The 14595-nt window shown below is 49.2% G+C and overlaps 2 protein-coding genes across 2 annotated transcripts; both read left to right on the plus strand.

Annotated features, from left to right (window-relative positions):
* The first annotated feature begins 1707 nt into the window (after nucleotides 1-1707).
* Nucleotides 1708-3441, plus strand: MED9 (mediator complex subunit MED9). Its single transcript, XM_018781434.1, has one exon. It carries the CDS (start codon nucleotides 2659-2661, stop codon nucleotides 3070-3072), a length of 414 nt encoding a protein of 137 aa, XP_018636267.1. The 5' UTR covers nucleotides 1708-2658; the 3' UTR covers nucleotides 3073-3441.
* Nucleotides 3442-11909: 8468 nt separating this feature from the next.
* Nucleotides 11910-13505, plus strand: TGME49_266650 (hypothetical protein). Its single transcript, XM_002368703.2, has one exon. It carries the CDS (start codon nucleotides 11949-11951, stop codon nucleotides 13350-13352), a length of 1404 nt encoding a protein of 467 aa, XP_002368744.1. The 5' UTR covers nucleotides 11910-11948; the 3' UTR covers nucleotides 13353-13505.
* The last annotated feature ends 1090 nt before the right edge of the window (nucleotides 13506-14595 follow it).

Here is a 14595-nt window from a genome sequence, read left to right on the forward strand (position 1 = left end):
TAGCGTTGTTCGTGGCTAGGCACGATCCCACAGAATCGTTGCGATATTAAAAACACAGAACGACGAAGAAGCAGATCTGGGTCGAAAGAATTCGAAAAATGACATCACAGCGAACCCGATCACAATGTCATCCCCATAGCAATAACGTAGTGTCTATTGTCGGTGTCTTGCCCGCTTCTCGAGGACACGAGCTAGCGTGGCCAGAGCGGGATGGGCACGCGCTGCCGGCACAGCAGCGGCTACTTGATCAATTAATTATTTTGAGAAGGATTCATGGTGGGGTTACTCTCGAACTAACAGGGGTACGAGGGAACAACCTCGTTGGGAATTAACGCTGAAGTACTTTTCTTCATCGTGGGGAGCAGGCACGCACAGCAAACGGTTCTACAGTTTTGAGTGGGTGATGATTACTGAGAGTACCTACGCGAAAAACCTCTGCGCCCAACACTTTAGTGCAAGAGTAAGCAACCTATCGCTTCCGAAAAAATGGCGAAACGCAAATGTTCTCGCGTTAAGATTTTGTGTGAGTCCATTTGACTCAAGATCTGCATTCACCTCCAGAATCAAACCACTTTTTGCACGACTCGTACGCATCGAAGCCGCATCACTATCCTGAGATTTGATATGTTATTTTGCGTTGGTAAACTTTATGTAAGGACTTCCTCCTAAACTGCCTGGCACACGGACTAGTTCTTCGCAAAACGAACTTGGCACACACAGCGTCAACCTAACATTGAACAAATGAAGGCAAGCTGAATCTCTGCTGGCTTGTTGGTCGTGTCGGGTAATTGACAGCCATTATTACAATCCGCCTGGGTGCGTACGGAAACCCAACTCACATCCCAACGCATGATTGGTCCTTTTTGTACTAGCCCTCGAAAAGTCTAGGCTACTGAAACGTGCCATTATGGTGGACGACTCACAAAGTTGACTACAAGAGGAGCTACCGAGCGCGTTATGAACCACACCTGGTCACAGTCGCATTCCAGACACTGCGTCCAGCCTTGGAGCGGCTTTTGAGTATACGGTCAGACATTGACTGTAGCAGACCCAAAACGGCTCATGAATCCGTCGATTTGCTCATGTGCCCACCATAGTGGCTGGTAGGCGCGTGTGTTGTGGAGGGGAAGTTTTGTGTGCGCATTCCAGTGTTCTACCAGATTCTGCATGGCAGCAACCATCGGGTAACGCGCACTTCTTTTCACTGCTATGTGTTTATCTATAGACTGTTGGGATACTGGCGAGGATCGGAACTAGTCAACTATTATGCAGTTTTTGCATGCATTTCACTAGTGTCGAGGGGGGTTGTAAGATGCTGTCTTGCACTCCTCTGCCGCGTCGTCCGTTGGCAGATACTGTGAATGTGGTGGCACATTCTCTGCCACCAAGAGGGACCCTATTGTCCAGTTTGCACTTTGATAGTATGCCTGACAGCGTCTGTAAACTATTGAGCGAGGCGGTACACGTTTCATGCTTCCCGGCTGCGGGTGGCAGGAGCCATGTAGGTGAGACGCACAAACCTTCTATGAGGTCTGCCTAAACGAAAACCGGGTGTACAGCACTGTATATGAGGGCTAAAAAGACTCTACCACTTTGTGTAATGAGTGGAAGCATCACTGCAATGTCTACGCCCGGTCGGCTTTTACGCCGTTGTGGTGCTGCTTTTCTGCAGGGTGATCTGGCATGCAATTGCAGCACAGTTGAAACAGACGGCTCCTAGGGATGACACCCTTGAAACCGTACGGGTTGTACCATCACTGTAATTACACTTTTAAGGCTGTGTCTGAGGGTGTGATTGGACTTTAAAACGTTGCATGAAGTATCACTTCTGTTACGCAACTAATGCAGCCAACGTCACACCCGCCCCACGGCAGGAGCCCTTTTTCCGTATTACTGGTTCGTCCCTTTTAAAGGATTGATTCGGAGAATTATGCCTCCCAAGACCAGGACGCGTAATCACACATCTAAGCATCAAGCGACCCCTGCAAACGAAAGCATCGTCGAAAACCCAAAGGGCACTAGACTGCAAATATACTGTCCCTTGCTTTCAGTGTAGCATTCATTCTTTCGATGTCAACCGTAATTGTGGGACCCGCGCAGTCAAATCACACTCGTAAGACCGCTGTTCCCCAAAGCGCAGCCCTTACGCAACGTCTAAGCTGGTCTCGAGCTCGCCGCAGTCGCGTCTCCTCCTTTGCCGTCCATCGACAGCTTCTGAGTTAAATTAAACGGTCTGATGTTTTAACGTTTTGTTCGTGTACCTTGTCCGGTGATGTTGACAGCTCAGTCAACAGAATCTGCGAAACCTGTATGTCAATGGACCATCGGGTGCCCACATTGTTCAGACAATTTTATCAGTGGGAGCCACTGCAGTGTCAGAATGCGATTATATCTACTCATATGTTGCGTGCACAGTTGTTTCTACATATTTGCACTTGTGCATGACTTAGGTTGTCTAGAGCGAATCGCATAGGCACGTACAACAACAAAAGCGGTTCTCATGTCCCATCGAATCGCATGTGAAACGTCGCAGGACCGACGAGGAAATGTCAGACGATCATCGACACTAGACCGTCCTGTTTTCCAGAAGTTAGCAGCAACGTGTTCTATATATTTCGGTACACCGTTCAGGTGTTCGAAACTGCTATCGACAGTAAGATGGATATCCCGGAGCTCGGAGACCTAAGCTTGAACGTTGAGGCTTCTAAGGTTACCTCGACGTTCACAAAAATTATCGAAGCTCTTCGAAACTTAACTGCAAGGCAAGAAGGTCTTTCCAAGGAATTGGCATCTGTCGCAGATCATGTTGCTGCTGGCGAGGAAACCGGCAAAAACCTGGCAGCGGCGCTTGGTGACGGCCTTCGGAAAATCGATCAACTTCGAGACCATGTCACAGGCATAGATAGCCTGGGGCTCGAGGAGCAGACAAAAAAAGTCCAGTCTCATGAGCAGCAGTTCCAGAAAACACTCGCCCTCTTGGAGCAGTGTGATCTGAAGGTCAGTCCAGTGTACTCTTATTCTGGTTTACTGCTCAAGATTCGCATCAGCCGGGCACGGGCATACCGTCTATAATGGATATAGAGTTTAAAGCTCCGCTATCTGCCGATATTTCTAAGCACGCACACACTTCGCCAGAGACAACCAATATGTCTCCAGCTGTTCTGGCATGACTGCGTGTGAGTGAGGGCCTTTTTCCCTTTGTTCACGGCTCTTCATAGCACGTTTTTTTCAGTCGGGCCATAAAAAAGTGACGGAATATCCACTGAGGTGCACTCTTTTAGATGCGTTCTGCCAGGACAAACCAACATACGAAGTCTATCTGCAGAGATGACTGTCATCAGTTGTACATAAATTCGTATTTGAAATGTACCTCCTGGTTTCATAGGCGTGTGGACATGATTGCAACATTAGGTCAACTGTTGGTGTGATGCTTACCTTCTACCTCAATTGTTGTATCTGACATTTGTTCGCGCCGAAGGAGTTTGGTGTTTATGTTCCCGTGTGGAGCCCAAGGGCTGCGGTCTCACCCTTTTGTGCATTACCTGAGCATGTTCCGGGATCGAAAACACAAACTCAAGGGTTGACGACACCGCACATGCCCACCCCCTTGGGGTACAATTCCTTCTCGACATCCCACTTGTGCAGCTCAAGGAACAGGATGCAAAGATTGCCCAGGTGTCCATCGAGGTGAGGCAGTCGTCGACGTCCGCTGCCAAAACCGTGGCCGAGTTTTCAAACATCAAATCAAGCATGGAGCATTACGAAAACAAGATAGCAAGGGTAGTCGAAGCTTCCACTGAATCTGTCCAACGCTGCAATCAGGTATGCTGAGCTTGGGTGTTACGACAGATAATACCCCTCATGTTCAAGCCAGTGCGGCAAATGGGCGAACACTGCGTAGTCACATTGGGGAAGCACATCGTCGCGCTTCGTCTGGGATGCGTGAGATAAAAGGTGGGGTGTCACGCGAATGGGATAGAGATAAAGTATTGTACTGACGAGGAAAAGACACTTTCAGCTGAGGGCGTAGAGGGAGGTGCCAGGAAAATCGACGCTCCATGTTTTGCAGAATTAGTCTACACCCTGAAAGCACCTGGTTTAGTAAACATTAGGAAAAGATGCTGTAACACACAGTTGGCGATATGCGAATCAGCTGAGGAACCATATAATACATAAAACACTAAGAGTCATAGGTTTAAATGCCTCCCGAAAAGTACATTTTACCGTTAAGTTGAAGATCAGCAGCAAACCTTCTGCTAATGTTTAACTACCTTCCCCAAGATTGAAGAAGCTCAGAAGAACTTGCAAGACTCAGTGGCTTCCAAATACGACAAGCTGTGGCATGAAGTGGTGACGGCTCTCGAGCGGATGAATTCAACTGAGCTGCAGCGTTTCCAGGAAGCACTCAGCCAGAGGTCTCAGCAATCTGAACAGCGAGTCCAGCAGCTCATATCATACGCCATCGGCCTGGCAACGCGCGCGGCGACGGACAAAAGAGAAGCAGATGTCAAGAAAGCCGTTATTTCTCGGTGGAAAGAAAGAGCATGGATTGGAGCACGACAGCGTATGGCATGTAGGAGTCTAAGTCGGTTGTTCCGTATTCATCTGAGGCGACACTTCGCGGGTTTCCAGCAAGTCCTGGCGTGGGAGATCAACATGGAACGCTTGAGAACAGAATTTCGCAATAGCCTTCCGGATGTGGAAGCCGTCGTGCGCGGCGCTGTCAGTTCAAAGATCAAGATGTTAGAGGAGCGGGTTAACACGAAAGACACCGTAATCCAAAAGATTCAGGGAGACGTAGAACGTCTCTCTACAAAAGCAGAGGAGTTTCAGGTACTTGGAGCGTTCCACACTGTCGAATACGGCTTACACATTCATGTGTAAATGAGCGTGTGCAGCCTTCACACACGGCCAAATAGACTGGCGAACGTAATGCAGCTGCTTGGACATGCGGAACAGCCTATGCGCTTTAGTAGTTTCATGTGCGACTTTTTTTCTTGTCAAGAGGGGTATCCAGAGGAGAACTACTTTTGGGGTCGTAACGTCTCGTTAAAAATATTTTCATTTGAGTCAGCCGTAGAATGTTAGCTGGTCACCAGTACCTCTTCCGCGTTATACTTTAACACCATCGGGGGGAACGACAAGGACAGCACAGATGAAACCTGTACGAATGGTTATAACGGAGACCTACTCTATTTTTGTCCTCAGGACTCAGCAGGGGCTCTCCGGGAAAGGTCTGCCGATCTCGCTCAGATACTACAGCAGGTAGACAACAAGACATAGACTACGCAGGAGACGAAGGGACACCCAGCTCCTGAGGATAATTCCTAGCTATACGGTTATGCCGCGTGGTATTCTATTCTCCACAAACAACAAGGTTTGAATTAAAGTTTGATTAAACCCGATTATTGCCATCGCTGTCTCTCGGATCTCCTGCGAAGGTGGAAGTGAAACAAAAGTGACACTTGAGTGTGATTGACGCACAGAGAAACCACGATAAGATGCTCTAGGTGTTATCTCGTAGGTTAAAGATGAGGTCAGAGAGGAGCTTGACAGGGAAGCAGACAGGGAAGGTCGTCTGCAGAAAGCTGAGGAGCTCGTGAGCGACGTTGTGGAGAAGATGTCGCAAGTGGCTCGCCAAGGTACTGCCGGCACTGCTTGTTATCGTTCAGTTGGCCGGTAATGTTTTTAGTACCGTAAATGCCTATTCGTGTAAACCTGACGTTGCTTGGAAATAGGCGCCAAAGAGGGTAGTGAAGCTGGAAGCATGACAGCTATTCTCCCACTAGTTAAGCAAAACTGCATTTACTGGACGTCTTGGTGGTGACGGATTGGTTTCGTCCGTGCCCCAGTCGGTGCTTAAACACCTTGCGAGTTTGTCAATGTTTGAGCACCCCCGTGGCGTAAGGTTATTACTTCGTCTGGTTCAGCAAAGTGGTCAATTTTTTGCGAATAGGAAAGCCTAAATGTGCGCTCGAGGCAACAAATATGCAAACTTCGAATATGTATGTATGAATATATGTATGTATGTATGTATGTATGTACGTGTGCATGTATGTATACATCTATTTATAGTTTGTCCAGGTCTTCTCGATCACGGCTGCATGTGATGTCACCAAGACCGTGCCTCATTCTGAATCAGGTCAAATAGCAGGAACTTGAACACCAGACGAGACCGAAATGTCCCTCGCACGATGCACCAGTACATGCCTCCTTTCCGAAACGATAAAATATGAGCTGCAGCAACTGCCGTTCTCACATGGAGAGCAAAATGCTGTGACGCCTCTGTTCAGTGATGTTCGAAAACCCTTTCCCGTGAAAGGTTTGACAGAACACGAAAACTCCAAAAACAAGCATGAGACATTTCGCCTGTTCTGTCTACAGAAGAGATGCAAAGCATCATGAAGGACGTTTTGCTTATCTGGACGGCAGTCAAGCACCTTGATACAGCGAAGGCCGATAAACGGGAGCTTGATGCACTGGCGAACGAAGCAACAATAAGAGCTCAGGTATGCACACTCCCCGGAGGACTGTATGGCTGCTTGCTCAATCGAAAGTCAAAGGACGGAAAACTGTTTACAGATTACACACGACATTCAAGTCATTTCTGTCCCCATGTGCCCTGTGGAAAACAAACACGGACATCTTTTGGAACTGCTCCCCCCACGGCCACTGGTAGTCTTGCATTTGTGCCGCGGTGATGCCGAGAGAAGCCGAACCGGTCTCCTATCTTCGCGCAAGACGCATCCTGGTGGCGACTTGATGCTCTATGATGCAGATACATGTATCCACAGGTTTCGGTCTCGGATTCTCGGTTCAGTCAATGTACTCCCGCATGGTTCAGGATGGCGACAAACGGAACATCAAATTTCGTAACTAAGTTTGAGTAGAGTACTCTAAATCGTTCTGTTCGTGTAGGTGGAAACAACCTTCTTGTCATTCTAGTACAATTTGTAGGACCATGTCAGAGTAATGATCTCTATATCGTCCCACTGATGAGTGAGCCAGCGGTTGCGACGTAAGCGACTTTGTTTCCTCCCAGTTTCCTCAACCTTGTGTGGTGGAACCACATGAACGCCGACCTCTTTGCTGTGACGCCTAAGAACACTTCTATTGCTCTTGCCTAGGTAAATGTTGGAGAAGACTCTATGTTAGTTAGGGTCGTCTCCATAAGCTTATCTGCACAGAGTCCTCCCTACCTGTGTTTTCGGCAGACCTCTGAGTTAAAGATGAAGCATATAGAGAGCACTCATTCGCAGCAAGTAAGAGAGGCATTCGTAACGAGAGACTCTGGGCTATGCCCTAGCCGGAAGCAGGCAGCTTGCATTATTAGCGCCCTCGAATTTTCCACACGTGTTGCAGGCTCTCCTGCAGTTGCAGCCTGCTAGCATGGCACCATTGCAGGACACTAATGCAGCATACAGATTGCAGTACACAATAGTACTTGATTGCGATATTTCTGGGGAAAGCCTGTTCATCTGGGATTTCGAGAACGGCGTATCAGACACCGTTCTGCCAGAGTGTTTCGGTTACTAGAGTCCTGTGCATATCAGCTTGTAACACTGGTTTGCAGTTTTGCGTATGTGTGTACAGCATGGTGACTTGAGCGAGAAAATTGATGATGTCAAAACAACAATGCGCGACGTGAACACAAGGAGCAAAACGTTAAACTATATGTTGGGTATCATGATGAGATTCATGGAAGACGCTGTCAGGAAAATTGCTTCCATGGATCCGTCCTTGATGCAGGTGGGTTTCTCTCGTTCAAGCGTACGCGTGTAGCGTTGGCAGTGTGCAAACGCCTTTATGACGTCTAGGGAGAAGCAAATTTGCTAAACGCGAAAGGGGCTGCGAGATTCTCAGCGAAAGAATACAACGCGAAGTTGGAGTGAGGTCATCTCGAAGACAGAACATGCCGCTGGAACGGCCAATGATCTCCTCGCGCTCCTTACATATAGCCTCGCAGGCATCAGGTTGTTTTTTCATGCTTTCCCCGTTGTGTGTTTTCCTTTTTCATGATGCAGAAAAAATTAGTAGACTGTCATCATATCAGGGCATTGACGAGGGGCTCATGCTTTCTGGTGCATGGCAGACTGAATTCCTGTTGTTATCTATCCCATTTCTCTTCGTGTAGAATTTGCACGCCTGTGTTTGCATGTAGTCGCCTCGAATCACCAGCAAGGTCATTCGTACGGGTGGAGGATGGCTGCCGCAGAACGCATACTCTCAGAGCGTCTCGCGGCCTGTCTCCCCTTCCAGGCGGCAAGTGGACTCACTGGGCGATCGGAGGCGCGCCGAGCCCCTCTCTCGTAGCTCTACTTTGGGACCGGATGCAGATGGTGCCAGAAGGGGAGTGAACGGTAGTGACAGCTCAGTGCTAGTCGATTCCATCAAGGGTATAATACGGGGCCTCGGAGATCTTCCTGCACCGAAGACGAGCTCTGAAAACCTAGACGCGATTACCATCTCCGAACCGAAGAGCATTTGTTCGCGTGACGAGGAAGAGCTAAAACATCCTTGTGGTTGGAAGAAGGAAGGGGATGTTCGAGAAAAGGAAGGTCCAAGCCTCGAGCAAACGGAACGCTTTGACGAAGACTATATGAGGTGAATGAGGAGTGAACGTAATAAGCGAAATAAACTATAGTCGCTGTTCTTAGTAAGCTGTTCGCACACACCAGCTGTGCAAGCGTACATAAAAAGGAAGGCATGTATGGTATTGCTGAAATACGTGTGCGTGTTCGTCCCCCAGCGCTATTCAGCAAACCAGGAGTTATGCGGCGGGAAAACTGTACACTGGGTCACTTCTTCCAACTACTCCAGAGTTAGTGCAACACGAAAACCTCGACTCGATTACCCTCTCCGAACCGAAAACCAGTTGTTCGTGTGGCGAGGAAGATTCAACACACCCTTGTAGGGGTTCCTCTATGTGACCTTAAATTTTACAGCAGCCCGGTGGTCCGCGCCTTCACGGACTGGGTGGAGCAAGTGCGGGTGGTGTTTGACTCCCAAGCGCGGGAGGCTGCGGCAGCTGGCATATCGCCAGGTGAGATACAAGCTTGAAAGTCTTGTCGGATCTCAGGGTTTTGAAGGCCTTTCAAAAGTGGTAGAGCATGTGCCCTACCCAATGTGAATGCAGTCTCATGTGTTATGCAACAACAGTGATCATGCACTGTCAAATGGATCTGCCGCTAGTGTGCTGCTTGTGTTTTGGGGGGGGGGTTGTACACTGGAAACTACCATTAGTATGCTGTGATGTGGAAACACGGAACATGCGAAGGGCTTTTGGAGACGTTCAACTTCACCTGCAATGGCTTAGCAAAGGATTCCAGATGAGGTGTTACTGTGCCTCGGCTTCTAAAAAAGGTTAGGTGTAGTGTTGTGCCGGTTCCTGAAGGTTTGTGCGTGTCCAATCCCCTGCTTCTTTGAGAACTTTTCCTGGTATACAGAACCCTCCGTGTTTGCGACAAGTGCGAGCCAGCTGAGTTGCGAATCTCCTGAGCGACTGCAAAGTAGGACCGCAGGAACTGCCCTAGCATTGCCGACGCGACCGCGAACTGCAGTTGGGGGTAGAGCAACTGCGCCCCGTCCTCTTCAAGGTACTCGGTATTACGCTGATTCTTCATGGCTCCTTGGGGTTGCTTCGCCTTTGTCAATATTCCTGGAGGCGTGGTGTGGAGAGTTGTGGCAACAACACTTCACAACGGGGTTCCGCGCTCATTTCAGGATTGTTTATCTTCGACCGATCTGGCGTTTCTCGAGAGTACAAGAACGTGTCCTTGCCGTAAATTCCATTTTGCCTATTCTGTTGTGGCTCCTCTGAGTTATAGTCAAACAACCGGCATCACACCAAACAACAATATCTCATACGCAAACGCCATTTCGAAATCTTGAAAGAAGCAGAGACACATAGCCGCATATTCATCGCCGTTTACGCAGTAAGTAGCATGGAAGGAATGCAAAATAGTGGTGCAAACTGATTTGCGGTGGTTCACCTTTTTCAGGTGGAGCGAAGAGCGTGATTAGCCCTTCCCTGTCGGTGGGAATTACTGGTCAAAGAATGGTTGCAGCGAGCAATTCCAAAAATTACAGAGGTGGATCCAGTTACTCGCCAACCCTTAAGTCTAAGCGACCACCCAGGGGGCATGGAACAGGTGGCGCTTGGGGTCTATTTTGACCTTCAACGTCTGCTCACTTATTCTCTAGCCGGCCGTCTTACACCCAAAGCTCTCTCGAACTCGCATCAGGACACACAGCAAGAAACTGGGAACCCTTGTTTTAGGTGAGGGTGCCACTCACTCAACAAGACCTTCCTGAAGAGAGAATCGTATCGACAAAAGATAAATGAGTCCGTTTTCTCAGCTTGTGGACTCTGCGGGTGGTTATGTCATACTCATTTTGAATGTCTAATATATGTTTCTATGCAGTTTGATATGACTAGGCGATCAGGTAAATCCGCAGCATTGATGAAACGTTCATTCAGATGGGATACGAAATGGTACACGGTGACGCAATTGCTCGGGATACGTTGCTGCAATATGTGCTTCGGGCTAAACTGACCCGGCCGACGCACTGGAAACTCTGGTGTTGAGGCGCAGTGATGTAAAACGGGCGTCGGATCCGAGGTCATAGTGTTTTTCCCTCTGAATATTGGAATGTTGACAGTCAGAAACTTGTTGTTTTATTGGGTGAAGGATCGATTGTTTGGTAAACCCTCTACTAAAAAAGTGAGGTACCACAAGTGATGGCGTACGCAACTGCCATGTATCAAAACAGAACGTCGCCACCAGCTCCGATGTAGCGACAACTTCACAGCATTAGTACAATCCACCACTTCATAGCCCTGCGAGGAGTGCCAGCGCTTGGTAGTAATCTCCACGTTCTACTCGATAGACCATTAACCATCAGGGAACTGTTGTCCTACACAATTCGATGTGGCATTCCTTGTACTGGCATCGAGGGAGACGGACAGCTATCGGGACAAACAAGGCTGTTTATCGTGTACTTAGTGCTTGAAATCTGCAGCAATTTTTCTTCATGTTTTCACAAGGGGCGTAAGGCCAAACGCAGGTGGGACTGGGGACGAATGATATCATGCGGAGGCTCCTTATCGCCCATCGTTGCCCAACGGATTTCGCCAAGGGCAGGTATAAGTGTGGGACCGTAGCGTCTAGCTTTGAGTGTGCCTGAAGATAGACTGTGTTTCTGTTCTCAACATCCTAGCAGTATACGGGTTTTCTTGTACCAAAAAACAGCAGGACTTCTGAGGGCAAACTTGCATGTACAGCGTCGTCCGAAATATGGTGCATTCATACACTTTCCCCCGTCGTTTTCTTTGACATGAGTTTCATGGTGCTTTTCGGACCACTACATGCTTGAACGTGTGGGTGAAAAGAGGACCATGCCGCTCGATACTGACTTCCCCGGTGTTGCGGATTTTGTGGTCTGCACTACTAAATCAGACGGCTTCACAGGGAGATGTAGAATTGAATGTTAGCTGCTAAAAAGCCTCTACTTGCTGTAACCAGTTGCCAGGACATGCATAAGCAGAGCGCTCCTCAAATTCAATTCCAACACAATAGCTGGGCGACAACGAGGATCTTGCTAGCGGGTGATTCTAACACGGCCGAGCCAAAGTTGAGGGAAACCGTCAGTACTCCTAGTGCGTCTTTGAGTGTAAAAGGCCCCGATCCTCTCGCATATCATACTGATCAGGATGCGGTCCTCACCGGCGATATCTTTTAGGTGCATCTGGGCCCCTCACTAGCCCGCCAAAATCTGCTGGCGGCGCCGGCAGCGAGGCGGCCGCAAGGCTCGCTGAGGGTCATTATCTCAAGAAGAGAACAGATCTAATCACAGAAAAAAAGATCAAGTACTTCAAGTGTTGCAGACACCAACTGGTCCGTCACGACCCCGACAAAAACAGATTTGTGAACAACAATAGCTACACAATGGCGTTCCCTTCAGCTCTGCGTTTAGCCCGCCTGGGTTTTGCGCTGTGTGTGATTGCCGTGATCTGCGCGTCTTATTTCGTGTCTTGTGAGAAGATTGAAAATGTCCCTGCCGGAACAGCTTCTCACTCTGAAACAGTTGGTTCTGAAGAGGGCAACCTTCTCGAAAACACGGTTGTTGCTCAGGAGGCAAGCATTGCTACCACAACGAAGGATGTAACATATGAGCCCCAAGGGACAACAGAAGTAGTTAAGGCAGAGATTCCAGTGGAGATCAACACTGAGGAAAACACTACTGAAGATGCGGAATCAGCTGCGTCAAGTCGGCGGCTGAACGCAGACAACGAAGAACATACCAACAATGACACCGGACACGAAGCAAGCGTCCAAAGAAACGTGACACCTCTCACGGCGGCTGCTGCTGTGACACCTGGTGGGTATACCACAGACGCCGAGGCCGCATACGAGGCTGTCGATGTTACGGAAAATGTGGAACCATCGGCAGGTCCTGGGACATCGGAGGCAGAGTTGACGCGCGACGTAAGAAATCTCGAGGACAATGAGGACGAAACTCCGTCAAGATCGTTGGCTGCGAACGAGGAGGTCAGTGCCGCGGAAGAGCGTGAGGGGAATGTGGAGGCTTCTCCTGTTGTCCTGGCCTCCGAAGAACCGGAGGAAACCACTGAAACAGCTGACGAACCAGAAGCTGCCCCCATCAGGAGACTGAGGGGATCTGCGGAGTCTGCAGAAGAGGCCGGATTTGATGTGAATGTCGACTCAGATGCACATATTGCCCCAGACGAGGATAATGAGGAACCCGAGGCCACCGAAAGTGCCTCTGAAAACGCTGAAGACCCGGCCGAGGAGACACGGGCATCAGCTAGACATCTCCAGGAAGCGGAAGCCACGGAATCTGTCGACAAGACGGCAGCAGAAATGCAGCCTGCAGAAGGAATTGAAAATACAGACGAGGCACAACACGAGCAAGACGAGATGATCCAGAGTGTTGCGTCTGCTGAAGAGTCCATGACACAGAAGGACGCATCTCCCGCTGATATAGGCGATGAAGGTGAACAGGACGGTGAACAGGTTGAAGTGGTGAGCGCCACAGCGGCGGACGAAAGTTCAGATGACAAGGCGTGCACGGAAGCCTGCGAGAGAAAACTGTCTGAGGAAGAAACGGAAGATGAGAGTGCAAGACCGGAAGCAGGGGCAGAAGGCGTTGTGGACGGTGAGGCGAAGGCGGACAACGAACTAGTCTCTGAAGAGCCCTCAGAGAGCGATGCAAAGGAATCAGAGTTGTCAAGAACTCCTGAGGTCGACGAACAGGTTTCTGATGCTGTCTCTCTACTACTGGGTGCAGCGGAAGAGATCTTGGAAAAAGTTCACAATGTTGACATCTGAGCCTTTTTAAAGTCGCAGATCACTGCGATGGAGTTGTGATATCCTATGTGGTAACCGCTGTAGAACAATGAAGGCAAAGAAACTTGCATTCACCACAGTGCCATCATATGTTTCAAACACCGCGATCCTGTCACCTTGTGAGGCACATCCCACTGATCACCACCATAGTCGAGGTTTTTAACTAGACTATCTGTCATCCACCTTGTTTCATTGTCAAGTAATAAGCGCCATGCTGCCCTTGTCTTCCCTGGCACCTTGTGGTTTCTCTCTGAATCACGCATGAGCTCCGACAGGGTGCCAGGTTTTCCAACGATTGAGATTTTCTAAAGATTGGCCTGACAAGTGCGAAAGCGTCCGGTGTTGTGTGCGGTTCTGTATAGAAAGACTGGTGAAGATGAACATATCACCGCCTCCTTGAGGACTCCATAGGGCCAATTCACGCCAGAGACTAACCACGGATAAAATCCCTGTATTGTGTACCTAGAATCAAGGCGACAGCATTATGAGGTGCCATCCGCTGTGGATGTGCTTGTCCAAACGTTTTTGTGAAATGCCTCCACATCTATGAGTCCCCAGTGGCTGGGTATCCTGAAGGGTCTTTGGTCGAGGCCCGCACCAGAAGGTAGGACGGTACGAAGCGCCGTTCGTTTTTATTCTGGATGCATACTGTGCCTCCTACTTGCACAATACTACACAGCTTTTTGTAGTGCTAGCGCCGTCGTAATGTTCTGCTTCTGGCTTTGCACGGGGGATGGCAGATAGGGACAGCGTCTAAAATAATCCCATCAGTACACATACTCAGAAAAACCACTCTGAACACTAATGAACTTGTTTGCTCGGCACCCTGGTCAACAGGGGCCTCGGCATCTCTCAAGTGGTGGTGCACCGACTTAAAGAGGTGACGTGGCAGCCTAAGCTGTTAACCCGTTGTGTACTAAGGCCAGTCTACGTAGTGTAACACTGGCACGTAGAGACTGAGTTCTAGTATTAAAAGGGAACGAGTAAGACAAAACATTCCGAAGGGGGACGCGTCGGCACACGAAAATTTCACGCATCGCTATTTGGTCTAACGCGTCTATCTCTCGCCAGCGATCACGAAGTCGGAACGCTGGTGTCACTGCCCGGATGAGTTTCGTGAACATCCGGTGCCTTTCTGTCACCATTTCACCTAAAATCCAACACTGCGGGGTTTAACTTTCATAGCTTCTTACTGCGAGGCTACCCACGTGTGTGTGCCGTTTCC

Source organism: Toxoplasma gondii, chromosome IX (assembly GCF_000006565.2).
Source record: "Toxoplasma gondii ME49 chromosome IX, whole genome shotgun sequence".
Classification (NCBI taxonomy): domain Eukaryota; phylum Apicomplexa; class Conoidasida; order Eucoccidiorida; family Sarcocystidae; genus Toxoplasma; species Toxoplasma gondii.